The 27,662-nt window shown below is 43.2% G+C and overlaps 3 protein-coding genes across 9 annotated transcripts in view; 2 read left to right on the top strand and 1 right to left on the bottom strand.

The window, feature by feature from the left end:
• The window catches only part of DIDO1 (death inducer-obliterator 1), an 83,922-nt gene extending 83,078 nt beyond the window's left edge, over nucleotides 1–844 (bottom strand). For 2 of the 3 annotated variants that reach the window (XM_087889028.1, XM_034441321.3), the window contains exon 1: nucleotides 670–844. The gene's annotated coding sequence lies outside the window, so the exon portion shown is untranslated. Of the gene's footprint in view, nucleotides 1–636 lie in introns of all 3 variants that reach the window. The other variant, XM_087889024.1, reaches the window with a different exon arrangement.
• Nucleotides 839–13,830, top strand: GID8 (GID complex subunit 8 homolog). Of its 5 annotated transcripts, none has more exons than XM_087889029.1 (5): nucleotides 839–952; nucleotides 8,072–8,201; nucleotides 8,736–8,932; nucleotides 9,931–10,128; nucleotides 11,026–13,830. In XM_087889029.1, the coding sequence occupies exons 2-5, from the start codon at nucleotides 8,084–8,086 to the stop codon at nucleotides 11,197–11,199; spliced, it is 687 nt and encodes a 228-aa protein (XP_087745155.1). In that variant the 5' UTR covers nucleotides 839–952; nucleotides 8,072–8,083; the 3' UTR covers nucleotides 11,200–13,830. The 5 variants fall into 5 exon arrangements, with proteins under 5 accessions (XP_087745155.1, XP_034297209.1, XP_034297207.1 ...); XM_034441318.3 differs by having other exon boundaries at nucleotides 922–1,123; XM_034441316.3 differs by having other exon boundaries at nucleotides 925–1,127.
• Nucleotides 13,831–18,735: 4,905 nt separating this feature from the next.
• SLC17A9 (solute carrier family 17 member 9) overlaps nucleotides 18,736–27,662 on the top strand; it is a 38,860-nt gene continuing 29,933 nt past the window's right edge. The window contains exons 1-2 of the mRNA XM_087889021.1: nucleotides 18,736–19,457; nucleotides 19,639–19,832. Coding sequence (XP_087745147.1) covers nucleotides 19,675–19,832 — 158 coding nt within the window. The 5' untranslated portion in view covers nucleotides 18,736–19,457; nucleotides 19,639–19,674. The remainder of the gene's footprint in view (nucleotides 19,458–19,638; nucleotides 19,833–27,662) is intronic.

The raw sequence follows: 27,662 nt of genomic DNA, 5'->3' as shown, positions 1-27,662 counted from the left end.
TCAACCATTAAACAAACTGTGATTTAGCGTGTCAACCACCATTAAACAGATTCAGTGTTCAACCACCATCAGTGATTCCATGAGTCAACCACCATTAAACAGTGATTCAGTGTGTCAACCATTAAACAAACTGTGATTTAACGTGTCAACCACCATTAAACAGATTCAGTGTTCAACCACCATCAGTGATTCCATGAGTCAACCACCATTAAACAGTGATTCAGTGTGTCAACCACCATTAAACAGATTCGGAGTATGTCAAGCACCATTAAACAGTGATTCAGTGTGTCAACCACCATTAAACAGATTCGGAGTATGTCAAGCACCATTAAACAGTGATTTGGAGTGTCAACCACCATTAAACAGATTGTGTGTCAATCACCATCAGTGATTCCATGAGTCAACCACCATTAAACAAACTGTGATTCAGTGTGTCAACCACCATTAAACAAACTGATTCAGAGTACGTCAACCACTATTAAACAGTGATTCAGTGGGCCAACCATTAAACAAACTGTGATTCAGTGCGTCAACCATCAGTAAATAAACTGTGAACAGTAAGTGTGATTCAGAGTGTCAACCCCCAACTGTGATTTGTGTATGTGTGTCAACCACCATTAAACAAACTGTGATTACAGTGTGTGTCAACTTCAGGAACCAGACACCAACCACACGGAGGCTCGCCCAGAGGGAATAAACTACGACTTCAGAGCTCTTGCTCGGGGCCGAGGCTACGTAAGACGCCACTCTCGCAGTAGAGTCCAAAACCCCTCGCTTCGTCCTCGCGTTTCTCCGGGCAACCATTTCCTCTTTCCCTCTCCGGCGCTTCCAGCCTCGCACTTCCGGTCCCTTTCCTTCATTCCCGTCTCTATGCCCTCCTCCTCCCCCATCCTTCGACCTTTCCTCGGCGCGATTGGCGGCGGTGTTCTCGCGAGAGGCGCGGCCTGACGGGGTGAGAGCGCGCGGGCGAGAGAGAGAGAGAGAGAGAGAGAGAGAGAGAGAAGAAATAAAGGGGGAAAAGGGGGGGGGGCGGAGCGGGTGAAGGGGGCCTGGCTGGCTGGCATCGAGGTCCCGGCGGCGGCGGAGGCGGAGGACGAGGCGGCTGACTGGCTCGCTCGCTTCGGTGGGTGAGTGAGTGAGTGAGTGAGTGGCGGAAATGGCGGCGGCGGAAAGGTTCATTCTGGCGAGGGAGCCGCGGCGGCGGCGGCGGCTGAGGGGAAGGAGCCATCTTGGGGCCCGCTCGGCGCCTGTGAGAGGCTCGCTTGGCCGCGCGGAGGGGCCCGCCCCCTCCTGGGCCTGCAGCGAGCGCGGAGAGACAGGAAGCCCCAACCTGAGGCGGCTCGGAGGCCCTGCCCGCTTGCCGGCCTACCTTCTCCACACACCCTCCCGGCAAACACCCCCCCCACACACACACACACAACTCCTCAAGCGACGCCGCTTCCCGAGGCGCCTTTCCCGCTCTTTTTCCCGCGACGGCTCTGGGCTTTAAAGCTGACAACTCCCCCCCCCCCAACACACACACACACACACACACACACACTCCGGGAGGAAAGGGAGCTTAGGCCTTAAGCCTCGAGGACCGAGCTCCAGCGCCCCAAACTGAGCGCCCGAGCTCTCCTCTTTCGACCCAAGGGGAAGAGAGTCTGCCTTCCTTCGCTTAAACTCCGTCAAACTTTCCTTAAAAATAAGGGGGAAATGGGTAGTTATTTCTGTCACTCGGATACATAAGCGTAGAAAATGGCTTTTTTCCCCGGCCTTATACAGGTGGTGCCTCGACTTGCAACAGTTCGCTTAGTGACCGTTCAGGGTACAGGGTCCAATTGAGCAGGGGGTTGGATTAGAAGACCTCCAAGGTCCCTTCCAACTCTGTTGTTCTGTATTCCTCCCCCCCCCCCCAATATTAGGTCCTTCAAGTGATACAGGTAGTCTTTAACAACAGTCCGTTTAAAGTTAACAACAGGACTGAAAAAGTGACTTACGACCGTTTTTCACACTTAAAGACCGTCACAGCATTCCCTCCCGTAGCCACCTGATTTACATTCAGATGCTCGGCAACTGACTCACATTTATGGCGGTTGTATGTCTTGGGGTTGTGTGATCACTCCTGTGACCTTCCGACAAGCAAAATCAATGGGGGAAACCCAGATTCACTTAACGACTGGGTTACGAATTTAACAACACTTAAGAACTGTGGCAAGAAAAGTTGTAAAGCGGGGCCAAACTCACTTAACAAATGTCTAAATTTTGGACTCGGTTGCGGTTGTGAGTTGATGAAGCTGTAATTGAATTAAGAGTTCCTTCCCTTTCTGGAAGATGTTGGCTGGGTGTTGCCTGGTCCTTCATAGAATATAATAAATCATTTTGGAACTTAATGGTTTATGGAGGATTTATGTGAGACACCAAGCTCTCAGTCTAACAATTAAAATTGCAAACAAATTCGTGCCGTAAATAATGGTAGAGTCTTGTAAAGATGGTGCTGGTGGGTATTTTATTATTTTTTTATTCCACCCATCTCCCCTACAAGATGACTCTGGGTGGCACAATATGTTTCTTAAGATTTCCCATTTCTTTGGTTCTAATTAGATGTCAACCACTTAACTTTTCTTATACTTGCAGGCTATTGATAGGGCCATTTCTACTAACTCATGGATGTTCTTTTTGAAGAGCTACTTAAGTACAAATCATGATTATCATGATTCAGCAGGTGGCAGCACCTGACTCATCTTGCCTCAGCTAAGAAAAAAAGCAGAGTTGGGCCTAAGTGAGGGATGGGAGACCATCAAGAAATGCCAGGGTTGTAGGCTGAATGTAAAAGTAAAAAACAATTGTGGGGAAAAAGCAATGATAAGTCACTTCCTTATTGCTGCTAGAAAAACTACAGAAATGCTTATGTTGGTGAATTCTATTAGCTATATATGCTATTTGAGAAAAAGTTAAATAAGCTAAAGTTCTAGAGTTTACATTGTTTGCAATTCTAGTAAATTCCCAAGCTTCACTTTCTAAAGTAAAATATCCTTTTTCACTTAGGCTTCCTTTACCATTTTTCAAGTCATTTTTTTTCAAGCTGGGGCAGTTTGAAAAGTGGTTTTTAGTTATAGTAATATATATCTCTTTTAAAGAGAGGAGAACAAGAGATTCTGAGTATGCAGATAAACTTGGGGCATATTTAGTCACGGCAATTTGCTTAATTACTGTGTGCTTAGAGATTGTTAAGAGATGAGCTGTGAACCAGAAAGTCAAAATTGTACTCTGCTATTTCACCTCAGTACATGTCTTTAAGATAGTCAGCATTTCCTAACTTTTCAACTGCAGCTCAAAGATAAGATTCCAACAAGATAGATGAGTATTATTATGCTGTATGGCATAAGAATTACTGAAGTAAACACCCCAGAGCTTCTACTTTTGCCTTTATTCATGTTTAAATAATTGCAGATAGAATTATATATTTTGATGAATGGTCATTCAGCATTTTTGGATCTGTCTTCGACATTCCTATGTTAGAGAATTGCCGTCTTAAATTTATCCTGAAAAGTTATGAGGTTCCCATTTTGTCACTTCTATTTGGCCACATATTTTGGGGAATGAACAATATTGTTGGCAAGTTATGGCATATATTGTGTTGGAAAGCAAATAAATATAACTCCCTGATTAAACCAATTATAATGTTAGAGCATGTGAATCTTAAGGAAGTGGGCAGGTTCTTAATGCTATTAGCATTGCCTCCTATATATAAAATTCATAACCCTTCTGGCTGGCAAGGCCACCTGTAGTTGAATTTGAATAGTAGCAAATTCATCCTTGAACAAAGGCATAGTGAAAGAGGTGATGGTACACCCATCCTCACCCACCCCCCTTCACTGGATACAATAATACTGGCCCAATTTCTGCCCAGTCCCCAGCTTCCTTTTGGGAGGTGGGGGGGAGGAGGAAGAGCATGTAGAAGATAGTTGGGCTGCAACTCAAAGGGGGTATAGAGGAAACATATCTGGACCATTTTGAGTCACTTTTTAGGCCGGGATATTCTACTGAGGCAGCATTGATTACATTTGTGGGTGATTTCTGGTAGAATAAGGGTGGTGCAGTTCTGGCTGTTCATCTCTTGATGACTTCCTGCACCACTGATCATCATTTTTGGACCAATTTAGTATTGGAGTATGAAAAACTCTGTTTTGCAGTAGTTCTTCTTTCTCTGCAGCCCATTCCAGTCAGTGTTGATAGGGAAAGGCAGGTCAAACCCATGGCCTTTTGCTTTCTGGAATTCCTCAGGCTCAGCAGTTCCCACATCGCTTTTAACATGAGTATGCACAATCTATATGAGCATCCATAATGGCTTAGGGATGTTCTGGTGTTATGGAGTCAATTATCATTGGAATCCCAAGTGATGCTGCTGGGGTGCTGACCTTAGTGCCTGGAGATGTTTAGTGTCTGGCCGGGGAGAAACGGGATCGATCCTGGCAAGACAAAGTGGCTTTGATTCATGAATTTAGCACTTCATCTTTAGTGCTCAATCAAGTTCTATTTCCCCAGACCGAACTAGTACACAATTTGAGAATCCTTTTGGACTCATGGCTCCTGATGGAAGAGTGAGTGGCAGCTATGGCTGGGAAAGATTTTTGCAGGGATCAATCTTAGGTGCTAGTAGTGTGATCATTTTAGGGCGAACAGACCATTCTAGTGGTTTAAAGTACTGCACAGTTCAAACCTGATGTCCATTTCTGTACTCCCTTTGGGACTTATTTCAAATAAAACTTTCTGGACATGTCTGAAATCTGAAGATAGCTTTAGATCAGGGGTCTCCAACCTTGGCAAGTTTAAGCTTGGAGGACTTCAACTCCCAGAATTCCCCAGCCAGCTTTGCTGGCTAGGGAATTCTGGGAGTTGAAGTCTGCCAGGTTTAAAGTCGCCAAGGTTGGAGACCCTGCTTTAAATAACCATTTAATAAACCCCAGATCAGAAGACATCTTAGTGTCTGGTTAAGAATGATAGTAACTCTGAAGGAGAACTAAGCCATAAGGAAGCCTGCCCATCGTAGTACCAATATTGAAAGAGGAATTTCTTGTTTTACAAGTATGTATAAGATTGAAGTATGGAATGAGAGAACTTGAAATTGTTGCATGAAAATTGTATATTAAATTGTATATTTTAAGGAATATATGACCAGTGTTATGGAATGGGCCACTTTAAATCAGATGAGTATGTGAGATTATGTAAAGGAATAGATAGCAATATTACTCAAAAAACATTGCTTAAGTATATGGTTGGCTATAACATAACAGCAGATCAATCAATTGGAATAGAGCTAGAAGAGATCTTGGAGTTCTTCTAGTCCAGGGGTCAGCAACCCACGGCTCTGGAGCCGCATGTGGCTCTTTCATCCCTCTGCTGCGGCTCCCTGTTGCTGGTCGGCTCCACAATTGATAAGGCTTTCGGTTCGGACAGGTAGAGGAAAAAGGATGACGCAGTAGGAAGAGATTCTATGGTGGGGGAACCGGGCTTCCGGTCAGCAGAGGAAAAAGGACGCCGCGCTAGTAGGAGACTATGATGGGGGAACCAGATGGGGGAACCAGACTTCTGGTCGGCTCCAGAATTGAATGGGGGCTTCCAGTTAGGACCTTTGTGGCTCTTTGAGTGTTTAAGGTTGCCGACCCCTGTTCTAGTTCAACCCCCTGCTCAAGCAGAAGACCCTATACTATTTCAGACAAGTGTCTATCCATAGATAGTAGAATTTGTGGTTTTACAGTGAATATCATGATTTCCACGATCATATGAGGTAGAAAACTGACGAATTCTTCGGCAAATAGGGCTAAAAACTATACAGTCCTAACAATACAGTACAATATTTTTATTGGGTGAATGTAATGCAGGTATTTAAAAAAAATAAAGGATCCTGAAAGGACTGGAATATTTGCATTGAATAAATACAATAATCCAGAAAATGGATTAATAGAGTTTTATAAAGAGAAGTATTTATTGCTGATGCTTGCTTCAAGTTTTGAAAATGCAGATTGTGTGCATGAATGGCACTGAGTGCCCATGACTGTAATTGGCTTGATCACATAGGTAACAAATACAGGAGGAAGAAGTGCAATGGAATAAGACAGACATTTCCAGAAACAGACTAAAAGTTGTTGGTATTTTATCTGTATAATTGATAGGAATTTAGTAAATTAAAAAGAGTAGCTATGGCAGCAAGATTTGTTCTGGAAGATACACAGTGAGAATATTACTTCCTACACATGCAGTATGCTTACCTTATATATGAAAGAAACTTGAACAATGGAGAGAGATAAGAGATGTGGAGAAATGTTATGAAAATTGAAGTGGGAAAATAATTCCCAAATTTGTAACAACAAAAGATCCAAGTGACTTTCAGAAGAAATTTTAACAGACAAGAAAGCTTGGTCCCACAGTAAGGATAAATTATATAAACGTAGCATTTTCAGTGTCAATCATGTCTGAATATAGCTCTATATACCTCGGTCAAGATTGTGAGCAAGTAGGGGAATATAGTGCAAAAGTGAGAGGTAGTTTAAGAACAGAGAAATTGCAGAAAAATTTACGGCTAAGGCATGAATAGTTTAGTAAGCCTGGGATACAAGCAAAGGATATTTAAAGAAGATGGGAAGATACATTATAGATAGAGGATTTACTCATTTAAAAAAATTTAGGGCCATGCATTTTATATACAATAATCCAGGGTGGTTCCGTAAGCAAGAACAGTAAAACAAAATAAGATTTAAAAAGCAATATATAATGACAATGCCCTGTGGTGCCCTGTATAACAATGCTTCCACCAAACAGTTTCATTCTATATTTGCTAAGCATTCACACCATAACCCCGTGCCTGGGGGAAGAGCCAACTCCTTGTAGCTTATAGAAAAACAAAAACACTTAGAGTGACTGTACACAACAGTTAACTGCAATAGAAAACAAAGTGCAAAATGCAGTGGACCAGCTGATAAATACCAGGTGCTGCTGAAATGCCTGTTGTTTAAAGTTGAGGGTGAAAGGCTAACGGTTCCGTGTCAACAAATACGGAATAAGATTATATGGCGTGGAGGTTGGAAAATAAGCCTATACCAAACAAAAAATATATAAAACAGTGTGTAAGATTGTTAAATCTCACACAAGTCAAAATATTACTTAAAATCTTAGAGTAGAGCCATAAGGAGTAGCAACTTTCAGAAAAGGCAGTAGGCTACAAGGTCAAATAGATAACCTAAGATGGAATACAAAGACAGCAAGTGGGATTTTCTTTTGCATTATTGACTACAGCAAGGCTTTTGTGTTAAACGTACCAGAATCTAGGTTAATGGGTATATACCAGAACACTCGCATATTCTTCTGAGGATTCTTTATCATGAGAAGAAGCCATTGTAAGGAGAAACAAAGAGGTACAGAATAGGAAAGAGAGTGAGTCAAAGATGCATATTTTTTCCCTATTATTTGTTCAGCTTATTCAAGGAGTAGAAGAATGGTAAGATTGGATAAAATGACAGCTCGAGTCCAAATAGGCAGCTAGAACATAAACCATCTTGAGAATGGCAAACAACAGCAGCTTGCTAGCCGAAAATAATGAAGAATTTGAAGAAATTGTTAAAGTCAAAATGATAGTTTCATGTCATCTAGCATGCTTATCGAATTTCCATTTGACAGCAGAGAGCACCACTATAAAATGCAAGTCTTTCATCAGAGTTAGAGAGCTGCATTTAATCTTATGACTGCAAATTAAACTTTACTTTTTGATACCACTTTTTTTTTACTGATGCTAAATGATTAGCTACAATGAAATCTCATTCTACTTGACCATTCGGGGTTGTGTGTTCATCATTCAGAAAGTATGTCAGCACAGTAATTTACATCACTTGAGTAATGAAGTACCCGTTCTGCAAATATCGCAAAGCATATCTTCTGCAAAATAACATTGTTTTCATGGAAATGTGGACTACTACATGCAGTCTCTTGTACTTAAATTGGTAAATTCAGGGTTCACTATATTTTTAAATTATTCTTGTTTCATCTAGCCAAGGTCAGTGCTCAGATGGATAAAAATCTCATCCTCTCTTTCTAGTGAAGGACAAAAATGAGTTATGCAGAAAAACCCGATGAAATTACAAAAGATGAGTGGATGGAAAAACTCAATAATTTACACATCCAAAGAGCTGACATGAATCGCTTAATTATGAACTATCTTGTTACAGGTAACAATTACTAGATTTTCGATTGCCTCTTAATTTAAGAATGGTATTTAAGAACATTTCCAGCACTTGTTTATATTCATTATTGATGGTACTATGCTAGAAGAGTCTGGGGAGAACCAAAAACACAGCTGCTACCCACTCTACAATCTGTAATTATTTGCCATATTATTATATAAACTGTGAAAAAGTTTCTTAGGTTTTAACAATATAGTATGTTCCTACAAGCTTACGAGCAAAAAGACAAGTAGAAAAAAAGAGGAAAAAGGAAGAAACAAGGAAGGAGTCCTACATAGCTACTACTTTTTTCAGAAAGTTCTTCAAGAACTGACCACCAAGGAAGTTAGTTTTGATAAGGGGCTTTAATAAGAGAATTATATCTTTTAATCTTTTTTGCCCTCTTTTGCAGTTGGAAACTTCAGCTCTCTTTTTACTGTAAAAACAAAAACGCCAAATGTCATTCAATGCCGAAAGCCTTGTAGATGACTCTTCCCCCCTCCCTTTTCATAACCAGTTTCTTCTTCCATTTCATTTCAGAAGGTTTTAAAGAGGCTGCTGAGAAGTTTCGAATGGAATCTGGAATTGAGCCTAGTGTTGATCTAGAGACCCTGGATGAAAGAATAAAAATTCGGGAGATGATCCTCAAAGGTCAGATTCAGGAAGCCATTGCACTGATCAATAGCCTTCATCCAGAGTTATTAGACACAAACCGGTACCTTTACTTCCATTTGCAGGTAAGCTGACAGATTTAAAGATGCAGGGATTATAGTTAATATATTTAAACAATAAATTTATTGGTTATTTAAGAACTACAATAACAATTTGTAATTTATTTTAATTTGTAAGATAGACATTTTGAATGCCCTTTGGCCTTGTGAAAATATAATTCTGATAAAACATGAACAATAGAAATGTCTAGATCAGGGATGTCAAATTCAAGGCCTGTGGGCCGGATTCAGCGTGCAGGGTGCTTAGATCTGGCCCACGGGGCTGCCTGGAAACAGAAAAGGACCAGCCTGTGGTGCCTCTGCCTGTGAAAACAGAGGTCTGTTTTCGCTGGCAGAGGGTCGCAGGAGGCCATCACAGGCGGAAATGGAGCTTGGGAGCCTGGCAGGGTGCTCAGGCCACCACAGGCACCCCTGACACGAGTGACTTCGGGCTGGCCACACCTGCCAGCCCCCCCCCCCCCCCCAGGTCAAACACAACCCTGATGTGGCCCTCAATGACACTGAGTTTGACACTCCTGGTCTAGATGCTCTAATCCTGTAACAATATTATGTACATATTAGCCTTGAAATTAATCTGAATCAGTTTGAACTTGGAATTGGGGAGGGTTTGCTATCCATGTTCCAGTTACTCTTAAAAGCATTTAAGTGCACTATCCTGTGCAGTTCTTTAGATGATCATTAAAAGCCTGAAAAGGCAATATTTGAATGATAGAAGCACATTAGAGAGGTCTAGGACAAGTGTCCACATTATTCTTTTATTGACACAAGAAAAGCTTGAAAAGCTAAATTGCATGGCTTTGCTTCTGACCGTTAGATTTTTTTTTTAATTTAAAGAGTTTGATCAAAGCCAAATATTCAAACAATGCTTTGCAATATAGGATAGAAAAGTGCTCACTTTGGCAGCACATGTACTAAAATTAGAACATACAGAGAACATTAACAATATAGGAGAGAAACTGTGTTTTAAATTCCTATTGGTTTTTTTTTTTCTTTGATCTGTGCAGCAGCAACATTTAATTGAACTGATTCGGCAGAGGGAAACTGAAGCTGCTCTGGAGTTTGCTCAGACTCAATTAGCAGAACAAGGAGAAGAGAGTCGGGAATGCCTGACAGAGATGGAACGTACCCTGGCTCTCCTTGCTTTTGATAATCCGGAGGAATCCCCTTTTGGAGATTTGCTCAACATGATGCAGCGACAGAAAGTAATTACTAGCTATGGAACTAACATTAAAAGATTGCAGAACTCTTAACTGCTGGTGCATTTACATTTTATCTCTTAAGTGTGTTGTGGAGAATAGGTGGCTTTATGTCTTTTTTTTAGTCGATTAAGGTTTTCTTTTACGTGCTTGCTCAATCAGCTAAATTGCTTAACTGTTATTTTAATTAATCAGTGGTGAGGATTCAACTTGAGTGGTGAAGTAAATATGCCAGGGAGTAATGACTATAAAGAAGAAATTACTGCCTACTTTTCTAGTACTGTAGATAGCTATAACAATAGTAGAGATTCTAATAAAAGAGAATATTTGTAGCTCAGGGATGACATAAGGGGTCCTTGGTGCTCTGTGAGCTTGCTTGTTTTCGTGCAGATGTTTCATTACCCAACTAGGTAACATCATCTGTTCTAGTCGACACTTGATTAGCACTGATGATGTTACCTAGTTGGGTAATGAAACGTCTGCATGAAAACAAGCAAGCTCACAGCAAGGACCCCTCATCATAATAGAGGTTCTTGCCATGGTAAGTTTCATGGTATCTGCCCAAATGGAACAGCATACAATTGTAAAATAAACTTTTAGTGTAGTCTAATGGTTAAGGCACCAGACTAGAAACCACGAGTTCTAGTTCTGCCTTAGGTACGAACGCCGGCTGGGTGACTTTGGGCCAATCATACATTCTCAACCCAACCCACCTCACAGAGGAGTTGTTGTGGGGGAAATGCAATCTGACAAGCAAAGTGAGGAAGCCAGACTCACTTAACAGCTGCAGTGATTCACTTAACAAATCCGGCAAGGAAGCTTGTAAAATGGGGCAAAACTCAACTAACTCTCTTGCTTCACGGGAATACGTTACTAATCTAAGTTACTTGTCTCTTTCTCTAGGTGTGGAGCGAAGTAAACCAAGCTGTGTTAGATTATGAAAATCGTGAGTCAACCCCCAAACTGGCTAAATTATTGAAGCTACTACTGTGGGCTCAAAATGAGCTGGACCAGAAGAAAGTAAAATATCCTAAAATGACAGATCTCAGCAAGGGGACAATTGAGGAACCCAAGTAAAATGTGCAGATGGACACTAAATCTCACACCTGCACAGTGATTATACATTTTTAATCAGTCTGTGACTGAAATATTTTTACTACAGTTCAGGACTTTTGCAATTTGGTTGTGTGTTTTGTTTTGTTTCTTTCCTTGGCAAGCATACGTAAAGGGAAGGGGTCCCTTTTAAAATGCAGAAAATAAGCATTGGAAAAGCATTACATCACTCTGTCCATCCTACTTAGGCTATGCACTGTCGTCCTTTTTTTAGCCAAATACCAAGGTTCTTTTTTAAATACTGTGCTGAAGGTTTGCAGCGTCTGGCCACTGAAGCATATTTTGGTAGCCAACGAATTGATGTTAAAGCTCTTGGCGACTCTCCAGTTAAACTTCACCTGTTTTTCACTTGAAACATGGACTTATTTCTGTGTTAATTTATAGCCAAATATGCATTCCCTATTTATAAGCTAGCGATTGGTTAAAGTGATCATTTTGTAAGCCTCCTGCCAGTGTTGTTTACTGCATAGACTATAGTATAGAAAGCTTGTAAGCTGTAATTGAAGATAACTGCCCTTGCTTTTCACACCTTGGTGACTTATTTATATGGGGCTGAATGTTATGTTCATGATGGGCCTAGTTCTCTCAGAAGCGTTGCTAAAAATAAAAGCATTTTCTTTTGTAGTTTTCAAGAATGACCAAAATAGCCTCTGAAGAAAGACATAATCACATTATAGGTAGGCGTTCTTTCCCCAGAGTTTCTTTGTGGTTCTATTTCTTAATGCCAGTCACAGTCCTTATACTGCTTGGGGTGACAATTACAGCCTTAAAGCCTGTAATATATTTAAGGACAATATGGAAATGGAAATAATGTTAGCCATTCCCGGTAAGAAGAAATAGCTTAATGTGTAAACACAGTGGAATAGTATAAATATTTGGGGGCCATAATTTTTAAATGATGGAATTATTTTAACAGTTTCTTTCTTATCTTGGGTAATTAGTACTTTGATTTTACAACTCTCCTCCCTGGAGCTCCCCTCTTTATGGTTGGGAGTATTGTTATCATGGTTAGGATTTATGTCTGCCCTTGTTAAAGCCCCTGTAATTCCATGAGTTATTTCTTACTTAGTTGCTGCATTGCAGTTTCCTTTATGGCTGGTTAATGGCAATGCAAGGCTGGTTTAAAAATATTGTCCCCCTTTCTGGCTGGTAGCAATAAATGTTAAACTGGCCAGTTTCAAGATTACCATCCTGCAACTAACTCAGTTATCTCCAAGGTTGCTGAAGCCTAGATATCTCCAATTGCCAAGCTGTTACTAATCTTATTGCACTCTGCTCATTTTATACATTTTCTGCTGAAAGGTGAAAAAAACAACCCCGAGAGTAGTCCATTTAGGTGTAGCCTAGTAGTACTAGTGCTCTTGGTGAGTAAATGAGCAAGCTACAGAACGCAAAGGTTTGGTTTTCAGCAAGGTTTTGTTACGGTCATTGCTTGGTGTAATAAACTACCAGAAGCTTCTCTATATTCCTCATAGAAACAATTGAGAGTGACACAACGGAGGGATATGTATTTGTATGCAGCTGCATTCTGGATAAGGCCCACGGGTAGACTAGTGTTAACAGTAGTTCGAAGATAAGATGGCACTTGTATTTTGCACTGATGCTTGTACAGCCTATCGGAGAGAAATCTCAGACCGAAAATTACTTAACATTTTGGGAGATCACTCAACATGGGATTTTAGTGTCCTGTGTTATTTTATATTCTTCGGGAATGTTTCCTAACAACTCAACTTGGTCTGATAAGTTCTTTTAATTAAGCACAGCTACGTTGAAAGTCAAAATGTCTAGGCTTTCTTCCGATACGACCAATTTATCTACCCTCTTCTGGAAATGTAGAAAGTATAAAACAGGGGTTTCCAAACTTGGCTACTTTTAAGACTTATGGACTTCCAACTCCCAGAATTCCCCAGCCAGAGTGGCTGGCTGAGGAATTATGGGAGTGGAAGTTTGCAAGTCTTAAAGTGCCCAAGTTTGGAGACCCCTGGTTTAAAACATCAGCTTTCAGTGTAGTCCTGACCAACAGCTGGTCTCTCTACCAGATATCCTGTGTTTAAGAGGTCTCCTTTATGTTCAAGCATTCTGTTGAAGCCATGGTTGCATAATAACTGGAATATAGAGTGTTTTAAGAGCCAAATATGTGATATAACTATGACAGTTTACTTAATTTGGTTTTTGTTATTAAAACATCTCACACTGAAGCAGCTTTAATCTGTAAAGGTTTCTTGGGGTAACTTTAGAGAAAAAATATTTAAAATGGTATGAAAGAAAGCTATGCATTTTACAGAGCGTGGAAAGGTGTAGTCCCCGTGGTACTTTTAGGGATCTTTATATTCACATGTATATAAAATAGTTTGCATATACAAATTATAATATAATCAATTTGAATTATTCTCAGATGGGGAGGGTGTAAAATATAACTTATGAAAATATTATTCACAAAAATAAAACCCCACAGCCCTCACTACATAAAATGAATTTTTTGTCATACACATGAGAAATGTCTTACTTAGTGGCTGTGAAAAATGGTTGCAATTTATCTCCATAATGTTAGATCACCACTCTTAACTGCTTAGCATTAAATACAACTTTGATCAATACGTTTCCCATTTGGTTTTTCTTCTAGTTTCTTTTTATGAACCTCTTTGTAGAAATAATGTTTCAGAGAATAGACGTGTGGTAATCACTCCTAAATTTTGCAATCCATGTAGCGAAGACATTGTTATATATATACATTGTGTGTATTTTTGGGAGGTGTGTACAAAACATCTCGGATTCAAAACGGATTGTTCTGGCTACTCTAAGCTTGGAAGGTAGGTGCAACCTTCACAGCAACCTATATAAATACAGGTAGCCCTCAATTTATGACCACAATTGTGCCCAGAATTTCTGTTGCTAAGCCATTTTACAGCTTTTCTTCCCACAGTTGTTAAGTGAATCACTGCAGTTGGTAAATTAGTAGTACATTTGTTAAGTGAGTCAGGCTTCCCCATTGACTTTGCTTGGCAGAAAGTCATATCACATAACCCCTGGATGCAACTGTCATAATTAGTCAGTTGCCAAGCATCTGAATTTTGATCACGTGACTGTGGGGATGCTGCAACGGTTGTGAGTGTGAAAAACAACCATAAGTCACTTTTTTTCAATGCCATGGTAACTTCGAACTGTCCCAAAGTGGACTGTTGTAAGTCGAGGACTACCTGTAACATAAAAATGATGCTGATTTGTGCAGTTTTTGGAGAAGGTGCTATGTTTAGTAGGAACATTGTTGGAAGGAATGAAAAGAAGACAAAAACATGTCTTAAAGGTAATGGAATAAGGCAGGGGTCAGCAACCTGCGGCTCCGGAGCTGCATGTGGCTCTTTCACCCCTCTGCTGTGGCTCCGTCACTCAAAATATGTGTCACAACCGCCAATGTGTGACACCCGCCAGCACATGATTTATTGAGCTTTTCAACCTCCGGTAGGCCAACCATAGGATAAATCCAAGAAAACTTTCAGAAGAAAACAATGTTTAATTCAACTAAATATTGTATGCTAGTTTTGTGGCCGCTCAAGAAATAGTCAGGCACGGAAGGGTTTTGTGGCTCCTGGTGTTTTCTTTTCTATGGGAAATGGATCCAAATGGCTGTTTGAGTGTTTAAGGTTGCAGACCCCTGGAATAAGGGGAGCATGTGAAGGAATTTGATCGGCATTTGTTGGACAAAACCATTCAGATTTGTTTTCAGATGGATCCCAGCTCGTGGCACGTCTGGTGGAGATAACCTAAGGAGGAGTCTTGCCCCGATACCTGAGAACAATTTGAACCTGTTGGGCCTGAGGAAATGGACAGAGGCCTTACTACCATGAGCTCAGCCACCTGCTGTATTCCTAGATTAATGCAATGATCTTAAGCAGTTCAATAAAGTTTGGTGGTGTTTTTTCCCACAGGAAAAATAAACTCTCTAAATTATTACTATTTCGTAATGGCGGAGATTTTAACTTTTGTGACCTTCAAGGTTAGCATTTGGAAAAAAAAAACAACTTTTGCAGTGGAATGCAAGCTATCAGGTTTTTGGTTAACAAACTGTGGCCACGATTAGAAAGTCACCAGTTGATTAGATTGGCATCGTATCGGTGGCTTGGCTCCATTTCAGCCATTGCATTGTATTTTCTGTACTAGGGCCTGTCGGGGACATTTAGATGGCATTAGGACAGAAGAATACCTTCGATGTTTATTCACTTGTCATGCTTGCATTCTAGGTTCATCCCGATTTGAAAACCGCAGGTAATATTTTTGTGTCAAACCTTTGATTGACTCCATCACTTTGATTGTGCTGTCAAGTGGTTGCCAATTCCTAGGAATTACATTGATACACACACACACACACACACACACACACACACACACACAATCCTCTAGCCTCAATCTGGTCTTTCAATGGTGCACCAGAGGGCAGGACAAGAAACAATGGATAGAAATTAATCAAGGAGAGAAGCAACCTGGAATTAAGGAGAAACTTCATAACAGCGAGGACAATTAACCAATGGAACAACTTGCCTTCAGACATTGTGGGTGTTTCATCACTGGAGGTTTTTAAAAAGAGACTGGGCATTTGACTGAAATAATATAGGATCTCCTGCTTGACGGGGCTGGACTAGAAGACCTCCAAGGTCCCTTCCAGCTCTATTCTGATTCTAACCTTCCAATGGTACACCTATCGCCACTATGCTTGCTTGCTGCCTCCAATTGCTAGTGGCCTGTTTTTTGCTGGCAAACAAAACAACAGAAGCCTATTTGCTTATTTTTTTTTATTTTGCCACAATGCTTAGGTATGAATGCACAAGTAGTCCTCGACTTACGATCATAACTGAACCCAAAATTTCAGTTGTTAAGCGTGAGAGTTGTTACCTGAATTTTACTCCATTTTATGACTTTATGACCTTTCTTGCCAGTTTTTAAGCGGATTATTGCAGTTGTTAACTTAGTAACACAGTTATTAAGTGGATCTGGCTTCCGTGTTGACTTTGCTTGTCAGAAGGTCACAAAATGTGATCACATGACTCAGGGACACTGCAGCCGGCATAAATATGAGTCAGTTTGCAAGTGGCTGAATTCTGATCATGGGACCATGGAGATGATGCAATGGTTGTTAAGTGAAAACAGATATAAGTCATTTTTTCAGTGCCATTGTAACTTTGAACAGACATTAAACCAATTGTTGTAATTTGAGGATTACCTGTCATCTCAAAATCAAGGTATGTCAGGGGGTCCTGATGTTCTCTCGGTTTACTTGTTTTCTTGCAGACCTTACCCAAACTAGGTAACATCTAGGACTAGCACTGATGATGTTATCTAGTTGGGTAATGAAACGTCTGCAGGAAAAAAAAAAAGCTCAGAGAGCACCAAGAACCCCTCAAATCAACCCTGACCTACAAATATTCTTTTATTAGCAAGGTATGTCAATTGGTGAAGTGAGGGCCCACCTCTTTCCACCCCACTTTCTGGGAACAGATCATCATTTTAAATCCTCCAGTGGTCCAGCAGGACACCATCCGAGCCCACAATCAGCTCACTTTTAGGACGATGTTGGGGTTCAATCACATACTGGATTGCAAATCCAGCTGGTGCACAGTAGAACCAGGAATCCCGAAGGTGCTTTTTTTCAAAAGGCAACTGGACTGTTTTTGCTTTGAAGCCGTTTCGCTTCTCATCCAAGAAGCTGCTTCACTTTTTCAGAATTCTCCAGAGAACCGGAGAAGCTTCTGGGATGAGAAGCGAAATGTCTTCAAGCAAAAAAACCCCCCTCAAAGTCCAGTTGCCCTTTAAAAAAAAAAAAACCTTTGGGACACAAACCGTGACCTGGATGAATGAGAATCTCCTTAGAGCCTGGGAAGATCATCCTCTGAGTGGCTGAGAATCCACATGAAATGGTGAATTGTGGATTGGGAGAAGAAAAACCCCTGCGCCACGTCTAATTTCCTGCAGCGTCTGAGAATCAAGATCAAGGGAGGTACTAATACCACTCTATAAAGCCTAAGTAAGAGCACACCTAGAATACTGCACCCAGTTTTGGTCACCACACTATAAAAAAAGATGTTGAGACTCTAGAAAAAGGGCAGAGAAGAGCAACCAGGATGATTAGGGGCCTGGAGGCTAAAACATACGAAGAAGGGTTACAGGAACTGGGCATGGCTAGTTTAGTGCAGAGAAGGTCCAGGGGAGACACGATAGCAGTCTTCCAATATTTGAGGGGCTGCCACAGAGAGGAGAGGGGTCAAGCTATTTTCCAAAGCACCTGAAAGCCAGACAAGGAACAATGGATGGAAACTGATCAAGGAGAGATTCAGCCTAGAAATAAGACATTTTCTGACAGAAGAGTCAACCGATGGAACAGAAGTTGCCTTCAGAAGTTGTGGGAGCTTCATCACTGGAAGCTTTCAAGAAGAGACTGGATTGCCATCTGTCAAAAATGGTATAAGGTCATCTGCTTTTTTTTTTTTATAATTTGATTTATATGCCGCCCTTCTCCGGAGACTCAGGGCGGCTTACAATGCTTTATTTATTTATTTATTTATTTATTTATTTATATGCCGCCTTTCTCCGGAGACTCAGGGCGGCTTACAATGCGCTCAGCAATAGCCTTCATCCTTTTGTATATTTATACAAAGTCAGCTTATTGCCCCCACAATCTGGGTCCTCAATTTACCTACCTTAGAAAGGATGGAAGGCTGAGTCAACTTTGAGCCTGGTGAGATTCGAACTTACAGTAATTGCAGACAGCTGGTGTTAATCACAATGCTATCAGTCTGCTGAGCCACCAGGCCCTTTATATGTCCTTAGATCATTACTCTACTAATTTGCTGCTCTCCTCCTCCTCCTCCTCTTCCTCCTCCTCCTCCTCCTTCCCCTCCCTCTCCCCCAGTGTTTCAATATTTGAGGGGCTGGGGTGGGTGGTTTAAGCTACTTTTCCAAAGCACAAGGAATAATGGATGGAAACTGATCAATTCAACCTAGAAATAAGGGAGTCAATTTTCTAACAGAACAATCCATCCATGGACCAGAAGTTGCCTTCAGACGTGGTGGCAAATTCAATCCCTGGAAGCTTTTAATTTATTTATTGTTTAATTTATTTATTTATTGCTTCAATTTATATGCCACCCTTCTCCGGAGACTCAGGGCGGCTTACAATGTGCTAAGCAATAGCACATTGTAATACAAAGTCAGCTTATTGCCCCCACAATCCGGGTCCTCATTTTACCTACCTCGGAAGGATGGAAGGCTGAGTCAACCTTGAGCCTGGTGAGATTTGAACTCGCGGTAATTGCAGGCAGCTGGCAGCTAAGTGCTACTTTAACAGCACTTTAGTCCGCTGCACCACCAAGGCTCTTCTTTTTAAGAAGAGGCCGGACTGCCAATCTGTCAGAAACGGTATAAAGCCGGTCTCCTGCTTGGTTGGACTACTGGATGACCTCCAAGGTCCCTTCCAAACTCTGCGAAACTGTTAAATGCCCGCGCGCCTCCAGCTCTACGACGGAGCGGAGAAAGAACGGAGCGCGCAGCAGCCTCCCGCCGCTGAATGAATGGGCTGCCGCTGCTCTCGAACGACCCGCCCCTAACGGCGAAGGGGAGCCCCCCCCTCCTCTAAACACACAAACACACACACACACACACACTCATACACACACACACACACACACACACACACACACACACACAGCGAGGAAGCGATGACGCCTCCAGTCCCAAGTTGCCCTTTTGGCTCTGGCGGCTGCCAAGCGAGTTTCTTCTTACGCTTTGCCGCAGGTCGATCCAAGCCGGCTGGGGAGATCCCCGGGTTGATCGTCTTCAAACAAACCCGAGTTTGACGTTTCTTTTAAACACCGGGAGCCCAGTTTACGAGACTTCCTGGAAGGGGGCCCGAGCAGGAAGAGGCAAAATTGACACGTGGACCGTTTTTCTCTCTCTCTCTCTCGGGTTTTTTTTTCCTTTCCAAACCGAGGACGGAGGGGCGAGGGTGATGCTTTCCTGAATTTTGTCTCCGGTGCGAACCTGGGGATTAGGCGTCGTGGAGAGGACGGACCCCCCCCCCCCACTCTCCTCTCCTTTCCCCAAATCAACCGACACCCATCCACCTCCTCCGCCTCCGGTTGCTGCTTTTCAACCCTCACCAACTTTGGTCCAACTTTGGAAGCCCCATCTCTTGTCTGGGAAGAAGAAGAGGAGCTGGTGAAGACTTCAGTGGGGCAAGTTAGAAAACTTTTTCTCCTCCTGTCTGCTTTGGAAGGATCTGCCTTCTCAACTTTCTCTCCCCCTGCCCCCCCCCCCCCCCCCCGCCTCCCCCAGTTCCTGGTAGATGGGAGCTTCTGACTCTCTTTTTTTCCCCCACTTGGTGCTTTGTTCATTTGTGGATTTCCACACACACAGAGAGACACACACACCCCTTGGTAACTAAGCTGTTGGATGGCCTTGAGCATCAGCAACAATGGAGTGCAGGATTTGGGGGCCAACCTGCTGGCCTCCCAACATCACAAGGAGCGTCATCAGCTGCCAGCCGCCAGATGCCCCCAGCAGGAAGCCCTGAAAAAAGATGGAGAAATGGGGAATGTCTTTTGGTCCAGGTGAGAATCGGCGTGGTCCTCTTTAGCTTTGGGCAGCTTTTTGGAGCCCCCAGACACTGGTGGCCGTCTGCCTGTCCATTCCGACAGCGGAGAACCTTGGTTGGGTTTGAAAGGCTGGTTGAAAAGCGACGCAAATGGTTTGTAAGTCGAGGACTGCCTTTGTAAGAGTGTTCATCCTAGCTGAGCTGATCTAGAAAATGTAAGCAGGGTTGATTAATTTTAAGGACAAATAGTCCTTAAAATAGAATAACAGAGTTGGGAGGGATCTTGGAGGTCTTCTAGTCCAACCCCCTGCTTAGACAGGAAACTCTACACCACTTCAGACAAATGGCTATCCAACGTCTTCTTAAAAACTTCCAGTGTTAGAGAATTCACAACTTCTGCAGGCAAGTTGCTCCATTGATTAATTGTTCTAACTGGCAGGAAATTTCTCCTTAGTTCTAAGTTGCTTCTCTCCTTGATTAGTTTCCACCCATTACTTCTTGTCTGCCTTCAGGTGCTTTGGAGAATAGCTTGACTCCTTCTTCTTTGTGGCAGCCCCTGAGATATTGGAAGACTGCTATTATGTCTCCCCTAGTCCTTCTTTTCGTTAAACTAGACATACCCATTTCCTGCAAGCCTTCTTCATATGTTTTAGCCTCCAGTCCCCATATTGTCTTTGTTGCTCTTCTCTGCACTATTTCTAGAGTCTCCACATCTTTTTCACATCGTGGCGATCAAAACTGAATGCAGTATTCCAAGTGTGGCCTTACCAAGGCATTATAAAGTGGTATTAACACTTACAACAATTCATTTAGTGACTGTTCAAAGTTACAATGGCACTGGCCAATGTGACATGACCACTTTTCACAGTTAGGACCTTCGTTGCATCCCTTTGATCATGTGGACAAAATTCAGACACGTGGGAACTGGTTCATATTTATGACGGTTGCAGTCCTGTGTGTGTGTGTGATGTGATCCCCTTTTGCGACTCTCTGACAAGCAAAGTCAATAGGGAAGCCAGATTCACTTAACAACCGGGTGACTAAATTACCCACTGCAGTGATTCACTTAACGGCTGGGGGTAAGAAAGGTCATAAAATGGGGCAAAAAACTCACTTAACAAATGTGTCACCTTACAATAGAAATGTTGGGCTCAATTGTGGTCATAAGTCAAGGACTACCTGTAGTATGTACAGGACCTCCCAAGGACAGTAGACACCTGTGAGAATCCAAATAATATTCTGGAAAACACAATAACAAATAACTTACAGACAAGTAGTCCTCGACTTACAACCTTCATTTAATAACCGTTCAAAATTACAAGGGCACTGAAAAAAGTGATTTATGATCACTTCTCATACTTAGGACCATTGCAGCATCCCCACAGAAACATAACCCAAAGGCAGGGGTGAAATGCTCCCGGTTCGGACCGGATCGCCCGATCCAGTAGCGATGGCGGCGGGTGGTTCAGAGAACCAGTAGCAAAGATCCCTGCGCGCCCCCACCATGCCCAGCTGAGCCACACGATCATCAGAGGCTTTTTTTTTTTAAAGCATTTTTTCTACAACCTCTTCCGATGAAAAAATGCTTTTAAAAGTTAAAAAAAAAAAAGCCTCTGATGATCGCGCGGCTCATCTGGGATCGGCAGAGGCTTTTCAAAGCATTTTTTTCTGCAACCTCTTGGCCGAAGAGGTGGTAAAAAAAACGCTTTGAAAAGTCTCTGACGATCCCAGCTGAGTTGCCTGATCGGCAGAGGCTTTTCAAAGCATTAGAAAAAATGCTTTGAAATGTTAAAAAAAAAAAGAAAAATTGGCCACGCCCACCCAGTCACATTACCTCACCCACCACCACCAAGCCACGCCCACAGAACCGGTAGTAACAAATTTTACATTTCACCCCTGCCCAAAGGTGCTTTTTCCAAAAGGCAACTGGACTTTCCAAGAAGCTTCTTCAGTCCTCCTTCAGTTCAGCTTCTTCTTCAGAACTGAGGAAGCTTTTTGGATGAGAAGTGAAAAGTCTTCAAGGAAAAACAAAGGAAGTCCAGTTGCCTCTTGAAAAAAAACACCTTTGGGACAACCAGGATGACTGAGAATTTCCATAGACGCCCATAGTTAGTTGATCAAACTTCGAATGCTTGGCAACCTTTATGGCTTTACAATGGTTGCAATGTGCTGGGCTCACTTGATTGCCATTTGCAACCTTCCTGGGGAGCTTCTGACCAGCAACGAAGGAAACCAGATTATTTTACTGACCCCGTGATTGACTTAAGAGCTGTAGTGATTTGCTCAACAACCACAGCAGAAAGGTCACAATATGGGGCACAGCTTAATCACTGCCTTGCATAGCAATGGAAATTTTGGCTTGACTGTGGTCGTAAATAGAGGACTAGCTACACCAGTGATGGCTAACCTTTTCCGGACCGAGTGCCCAAAGCGCTCCTCCCTGCATGCGCCCCGTCACCCCTACACATGCATACGCGCCACCCTGAATGGCCCTGCCCCCTGCATCCGCGCGTGGCACCCCCTCATGTGCCCCGCCCCCACGCATGCGCGGCAGAGACCTGAAGACCAGCTGGCCGGTAGGAGGCATGAATGCATGCGCGGCAGAGCTGAGCTGGGGCGATGGCTCGTGTGCCCAAAGAGAGGGCTCTGTGTGACACCTTTGGCACACATGCCATCCGTTCGTCATGATGGACCCACACCATATCCCAGAAAGCAATTTAAACATACCATATTTTTCAGACTATAAAACGCACCGGTGTATAAGAGGTACCAAGATTTTGAAGCAAGAAAAAAAAAGTTTTTGCCCTCCCCAGCCCCCCAAGAGCACTCTGCGGGCCTCCCAAAGCCTCAGCGCGCCGCGTTAATGGGAAAACGGGCCCGTTTTTTACAATAACGGGACATGCGGGGCGGGGCTTTAGGAGGCAAATAAAATGTATAAAATGCACCAACATTTCCACTCTCTTTTATGGGAGGGAAAAAGTGCGTCTTATACTCCGTAAAGTACCGTATCTCTAAAGACTTCAAAAATTCCCCTTTCCTCCTAGCAGAACACTAACTTCATTCATACGTTTGGGAAATCACTGCTGAGTATTGTCGCTTCTGTAAATATATGTAAAAAAAAAAAAAAAGGCAAACCTAATCCAACCCCATGTCAGCATTCCGAGTAACGCAACCAAAGAAATCAGAATTCCAAAAAATTCTGAACGTTTCTCAGAGAACATGTTTATTGGACACATCATATCAGCACAGCCAGTGGAAACCAACTCCAAAAGTTTCCCGCGGTTGCCATATAATTAAAAGAACAAAAGTTTCCCTCCCCAGGTCAGGTGTCACAGATCCCATCGTCCAATTAAAGCAGTTGGAGAGCTCTCTCGATCACTTCTGCTCCTCCTCCTACTGCCACCTGTTGGCATGACCTTGGTTCCCAAGGGAGAGCTCTTTGTTTTGTCTATGAGATGGTCTAGCTATTTCCTCCTCATCCTCCCCCCCAATAGTATGTGGCAACTGTGAAGCAGCCAAAGATGGCTTCAGCCAGGTTCGATTCAGAGTTGACAACCTGCATGGAAAAAAATCAGAAGTGTAGCTAAATGTCTTTAGATCAGGGGTCCTCAATCCCCGGTCCGTGAACTGGCACCGAGCTACAGCATGCCAGAAACCGGGCCACGTAAACAAGCAAAGTCCCATCTCTGGGTGTTCTGATCTAAACTTCCCAAAAGCATGAAGCCGACTCCTCACCCCGATAAAACCCCTTTTATTTAGTTTAAAGGGAATTCCTCTCAAGCAAAGTCCCGGCTAACAGTCTTTCCAGAGATTTCACAACTACAGATCTTTATCAGGCTTGGAGAGCTATGAGGCTGATATCTTCCAAACGCAGACAATACTTGGCAAGAAGTTAGGAACAGATCGTCACTCTAATGAATTGAACTAATTGTCTCCTCCGGTTCGCTCCTGTTTAGTCCCTATGGGAGGGGCCATTCATCGTCTACCTGTGGCTTTACTCCTGAGTCGACCCTTGTTCCTTAGCTGTTCCCTTCTACTGGCAGCTCTGCACATTCTCATACTGGGAACAGGATCCAGCTGTTCTTCTGCCTCACTGATGTTTGACTCCGAAGGCAGGTGACAACTGTCAGACAGCCCTGGCCCCATCTCTACCTCCGATGCAAAGCACTTGTCAGAGCCTTCCCCAGACTCCAGGACTGCCCCATGTTCCTCCCCAACCTCCTCACTGTCCGAATCTGCTACCAGATCCGCTGGCCGCTGGCAGGCCACAAAAGTGGGATGCAGGCAGCATACGAAAACACGCCCCTTCCGATCCGTGGAAAAACCTCTCGATGGAACCGGTGCCTGGTGCCCAAAAGGTTTGGGGCCGCTGGATTAGACTAGATCCAAATGGGTGACCTCCCCTTGGAGTCCTGACAAGTGACGTTACAGTGTTTCTCAGCCATGGCAACTTTAAGATGCGTGGACTTCAACTCCCAGAATTTCCCAGCCGGCTCTTCTGGGAGGCTGTTGGAACTTTAACTCCGAGTTGTAAGTACCTCTTTTGGGGTCTGCCATAACTTTGAAAGGTCACAAGTCAAGAACTACCTGTGTCCTAGTTTAGACCAAGAAGGACCTCGTGGTCAAATTGATACCAAGACTCCAAAAGTAGAAGAGATGAAAGCTAGGAATTTAAGACTGCCCACAAGCGACAAACCATTGCAAGATCGATTGGGAATCTGATGAGCTTACCGAACTAAGATACAAAAGAATAAACAATAATGCCCACTTATCATGGTACAATAAAATAATAAATACAAATATGTATTTATTTCTGTATTCAATTTCTATAGCTGTCTACAATTGTTTGTTTGAGATGGGTGGCTATAGAAATTGAATGAATGAATGAGTCAAAACTTATAGACATTGTTCTCCACTTGCAACTCTTTAATTACAACCTCAAAGTGATTTATGATCCGTCCTCACATTATGACCCGTCTTCACATGACCTTCACGCCACACCCACAATCATAAGAATCTGGGAAGTTTGGAAGTGGCTCCCGTTCAGGGATGGGCTTCAAAAATTTTAGCAAGGGGTTCTCTGCCTGGTTGCTGGGTGGGCGTGGCCATGGTGGGCGTGGCCTCCTGCACCACAGGGGGTGGGGGGCATTTTTTGCCCTCCCTGAGCTCTGGAAGCTTTCCTTGAGCCTCCAAGAGGGCAAAAATGGCCTCCTCAGGCTCCGGAGGCTCTCTGGAGGCCAGAAATGGGCCCATTTCTGGCCTTTCTGAACTTCTGGTAGGTCCTTTTTTCGCCCTTCCCAAACCTCCAGGCGCAACCTGCACTTACCTGCATCCAAAACAGGCCGCGTGGGAACTCCTGGGAGGGGTGGGGCAGGATCTGTGGTGGGTTCCTCCCGGTTCGGTCTGGTTCGGCCGAGCCGGTAGCGGTGACTTCGTCACCGAACCGGTTCTCCCCCCCACGCCCCCACGTTATTCTTACCTTTTATTTGATCCCACCCCCAATCTATTGCTGCCTCCTGAGTCCCAGCTGATGACTAGAGGGAAAAAAACTGTTTAAACTCTTGCCGCGGGGCTTCAAAGGGCCGTCCTACAGCTGATCAGTGTTAAAAGCAAACAAATGAGTCGGGTCGTAAGTTCGAGGACTGGTCGTAAGTGCAAGGACCTTCCAGAAATGACTCTGACCAGCTAGCCACGCCCACCTAGTCACATGACCTCCAAGCCACACCCACAAAATAAGCCATGCCCCCAGAACCGGTAGTAAAAAAATTTAGAACTCACCCCTGGGCAGGATGGGAGGGGCCAGCCAGGAGTGGGATTTGGGGGTTCTTCAAACTGCACAGAATCTTAGCTAGAGGTTCTCCCGAACCCCTGCAAAGCCCCAGCAGCCCACCCCTCTAAATGACTATTGTTAAACGACTATGTGATTGTCTTAAAGACTGTGGCGATTGGCTTATCAACCCCAGTAAAAAAAAAAGAGTTGTAAAATAAGGTCCGGTCATGTAATGACTCGCTTTATGATACACCCCCCCACCCCCTCACCCCCCAGAATGATGATGGAAATTCCAATCCCAGTTGTGGTCATAAGTCGAGGACTACCAGTCTACCCACGTAGATACCGATACTTGGATAGCATTATAAACTTTCTTGGGTGTCCAAACTTTTGGCTTGCCTGGGCCGCATGGAGCGAAGAGAATTGTCTTGGGGCACATCTAAAATATATAATATGGTTAATGTGTATAAATCACATAATAATAATGTTAGACATTTATGATCTGGTGAGGCTGCATTAGGGCTGCATGTGACCCGTGGACATTCCTGTTCCGGAGCTTTGCTTGATTTCAATGGAGTTTCCATGTAGTTTTGTTAGTAATAATATAGAAAGGATTCGCTATTACTCTTTTCCAGTAATATTCTTCTTAGCTTCCTAATTTAACATACGGCCTGAGGGTTTCCTGGTGAGTTCTCCTCCAAATAGATCTGAACTTCTTTAGCTTATCAAAACAGCTAAAATTTGCCAGATGCCACCCAGCTGTAACTAGCATGGCCAGATAGAGAAGAGGAACAAAGATAATTAGGGGCGGTGGTGGGTTTCAATTTTTTTTACTACCGGTTCTGTGGGTGTGGCTGGTGGGCGTGGCATGGCATGGCATGGCTTGGTGGGCGTGGCAGGGGAAGCATACTGTAAAATCTCCATTCCCTCCCCACTCTAGGGGAAGGATACTGCAAAATCCCCATTTCCACCCAATCAGCTGGGACTTGGGAGGCAGAGAATGGATGGGGGCAGGGCCAGTCAGAATTTTTACTACCGGTTCTCTGAACTACTCAAAATTTCTGCTACCGGTTCTCCAGAACTGGTCAGAACCTGCTGAAACCCACCTCTGGACTGGAGGCTAAAGCATATGAAGAATAGTTGCAGGAATTGGGCATATCTAGTTTAATGAAAAGAAGGACTAGGGGTGACATGATAGATTTGAGGAGCTGCCACAAAGAACAGAACAGAACAGAACAGAATAACAGAGTTGGAAGGGACTTTGGAGGTCTTCTAGTCCAACCCCCTGCTCAGGCAGGAAACCTTATGCCATTTCAGACAAATGGTTGTCCAATCTCAACCTCAAAAATTGATTGAGGACTCCAGAAGCTTTGGTTGATGTGACTTCTGCCTATCAATCTATACTGTATGAGAAATTAAAATTAGAAAATTTAAAAACATGTATTTTATTTAACTTCACGGAGCCCTTGAAAGGGTCTCAAGGACCACGCTTTGAGAACTGATGCCCTATAAATAAATAGCGTGCAAATGTCCGTTGAACCCGAACACTCTGCTGGCTGAGGAATTCTGGGAATTGAAGTCCACAAGTTCTCCAGCTTGAGAAAATATTGGACTTAGATGTTGAGACTCTAGAAAGAGTGCAGAGAAGAGCAACAAAGATGATTAGGGGACTGGAGGCTAAGACATACAGAGAACGGTTGCAGGATCTGGGTATGTCTAGTCTTATGAAAAGGAGGACTAGGGGGTGACATGATAGCAGTGTTCCAATATCTCAGGGGCTGCCACAAAGAAGAGGGAGTCAAGCTATTCTCCAAAGCACCTGAGGGCAGGCCAAGAAGCAACGAATGGAAAATAATCAAAGAAAGAAGCAATCTAGAACTAAGGAGAAATTTCCTGACAGTGAGAACAATGAATCAGTGGAACAACTTGCCTCTAGAAGTTGTGAATGCTCCAACACTGGAAGTTTTTAAGAAGATGATGGATAACCATTTGTCCGAAGTGGTGTAGGGTTTCCTGCCTAAACAGGGGGTTGGATTAGAAGACCTCCAAGGTCCCTTCCATCTCTGTTATTCTATT

Source organism: Pantherophis guttatus, chromosome 3 (assembly GCF_059756535.1).
Source record: "Pantherophis guttatus breed Tessera chromosome 3, ASM5975653v1, whole genome shotgun sequence".
NCBI classification, from domain to species: domain Eukaryota; kingdom Metazoa; phylum Chordata; class Lepidosauria; order Squamata; family Colubridae; genus Pantherophis; species Pantherophis guttatus.
This window is presented reverse-complemented; position numbering and strand designations above follow the sequence as displayed.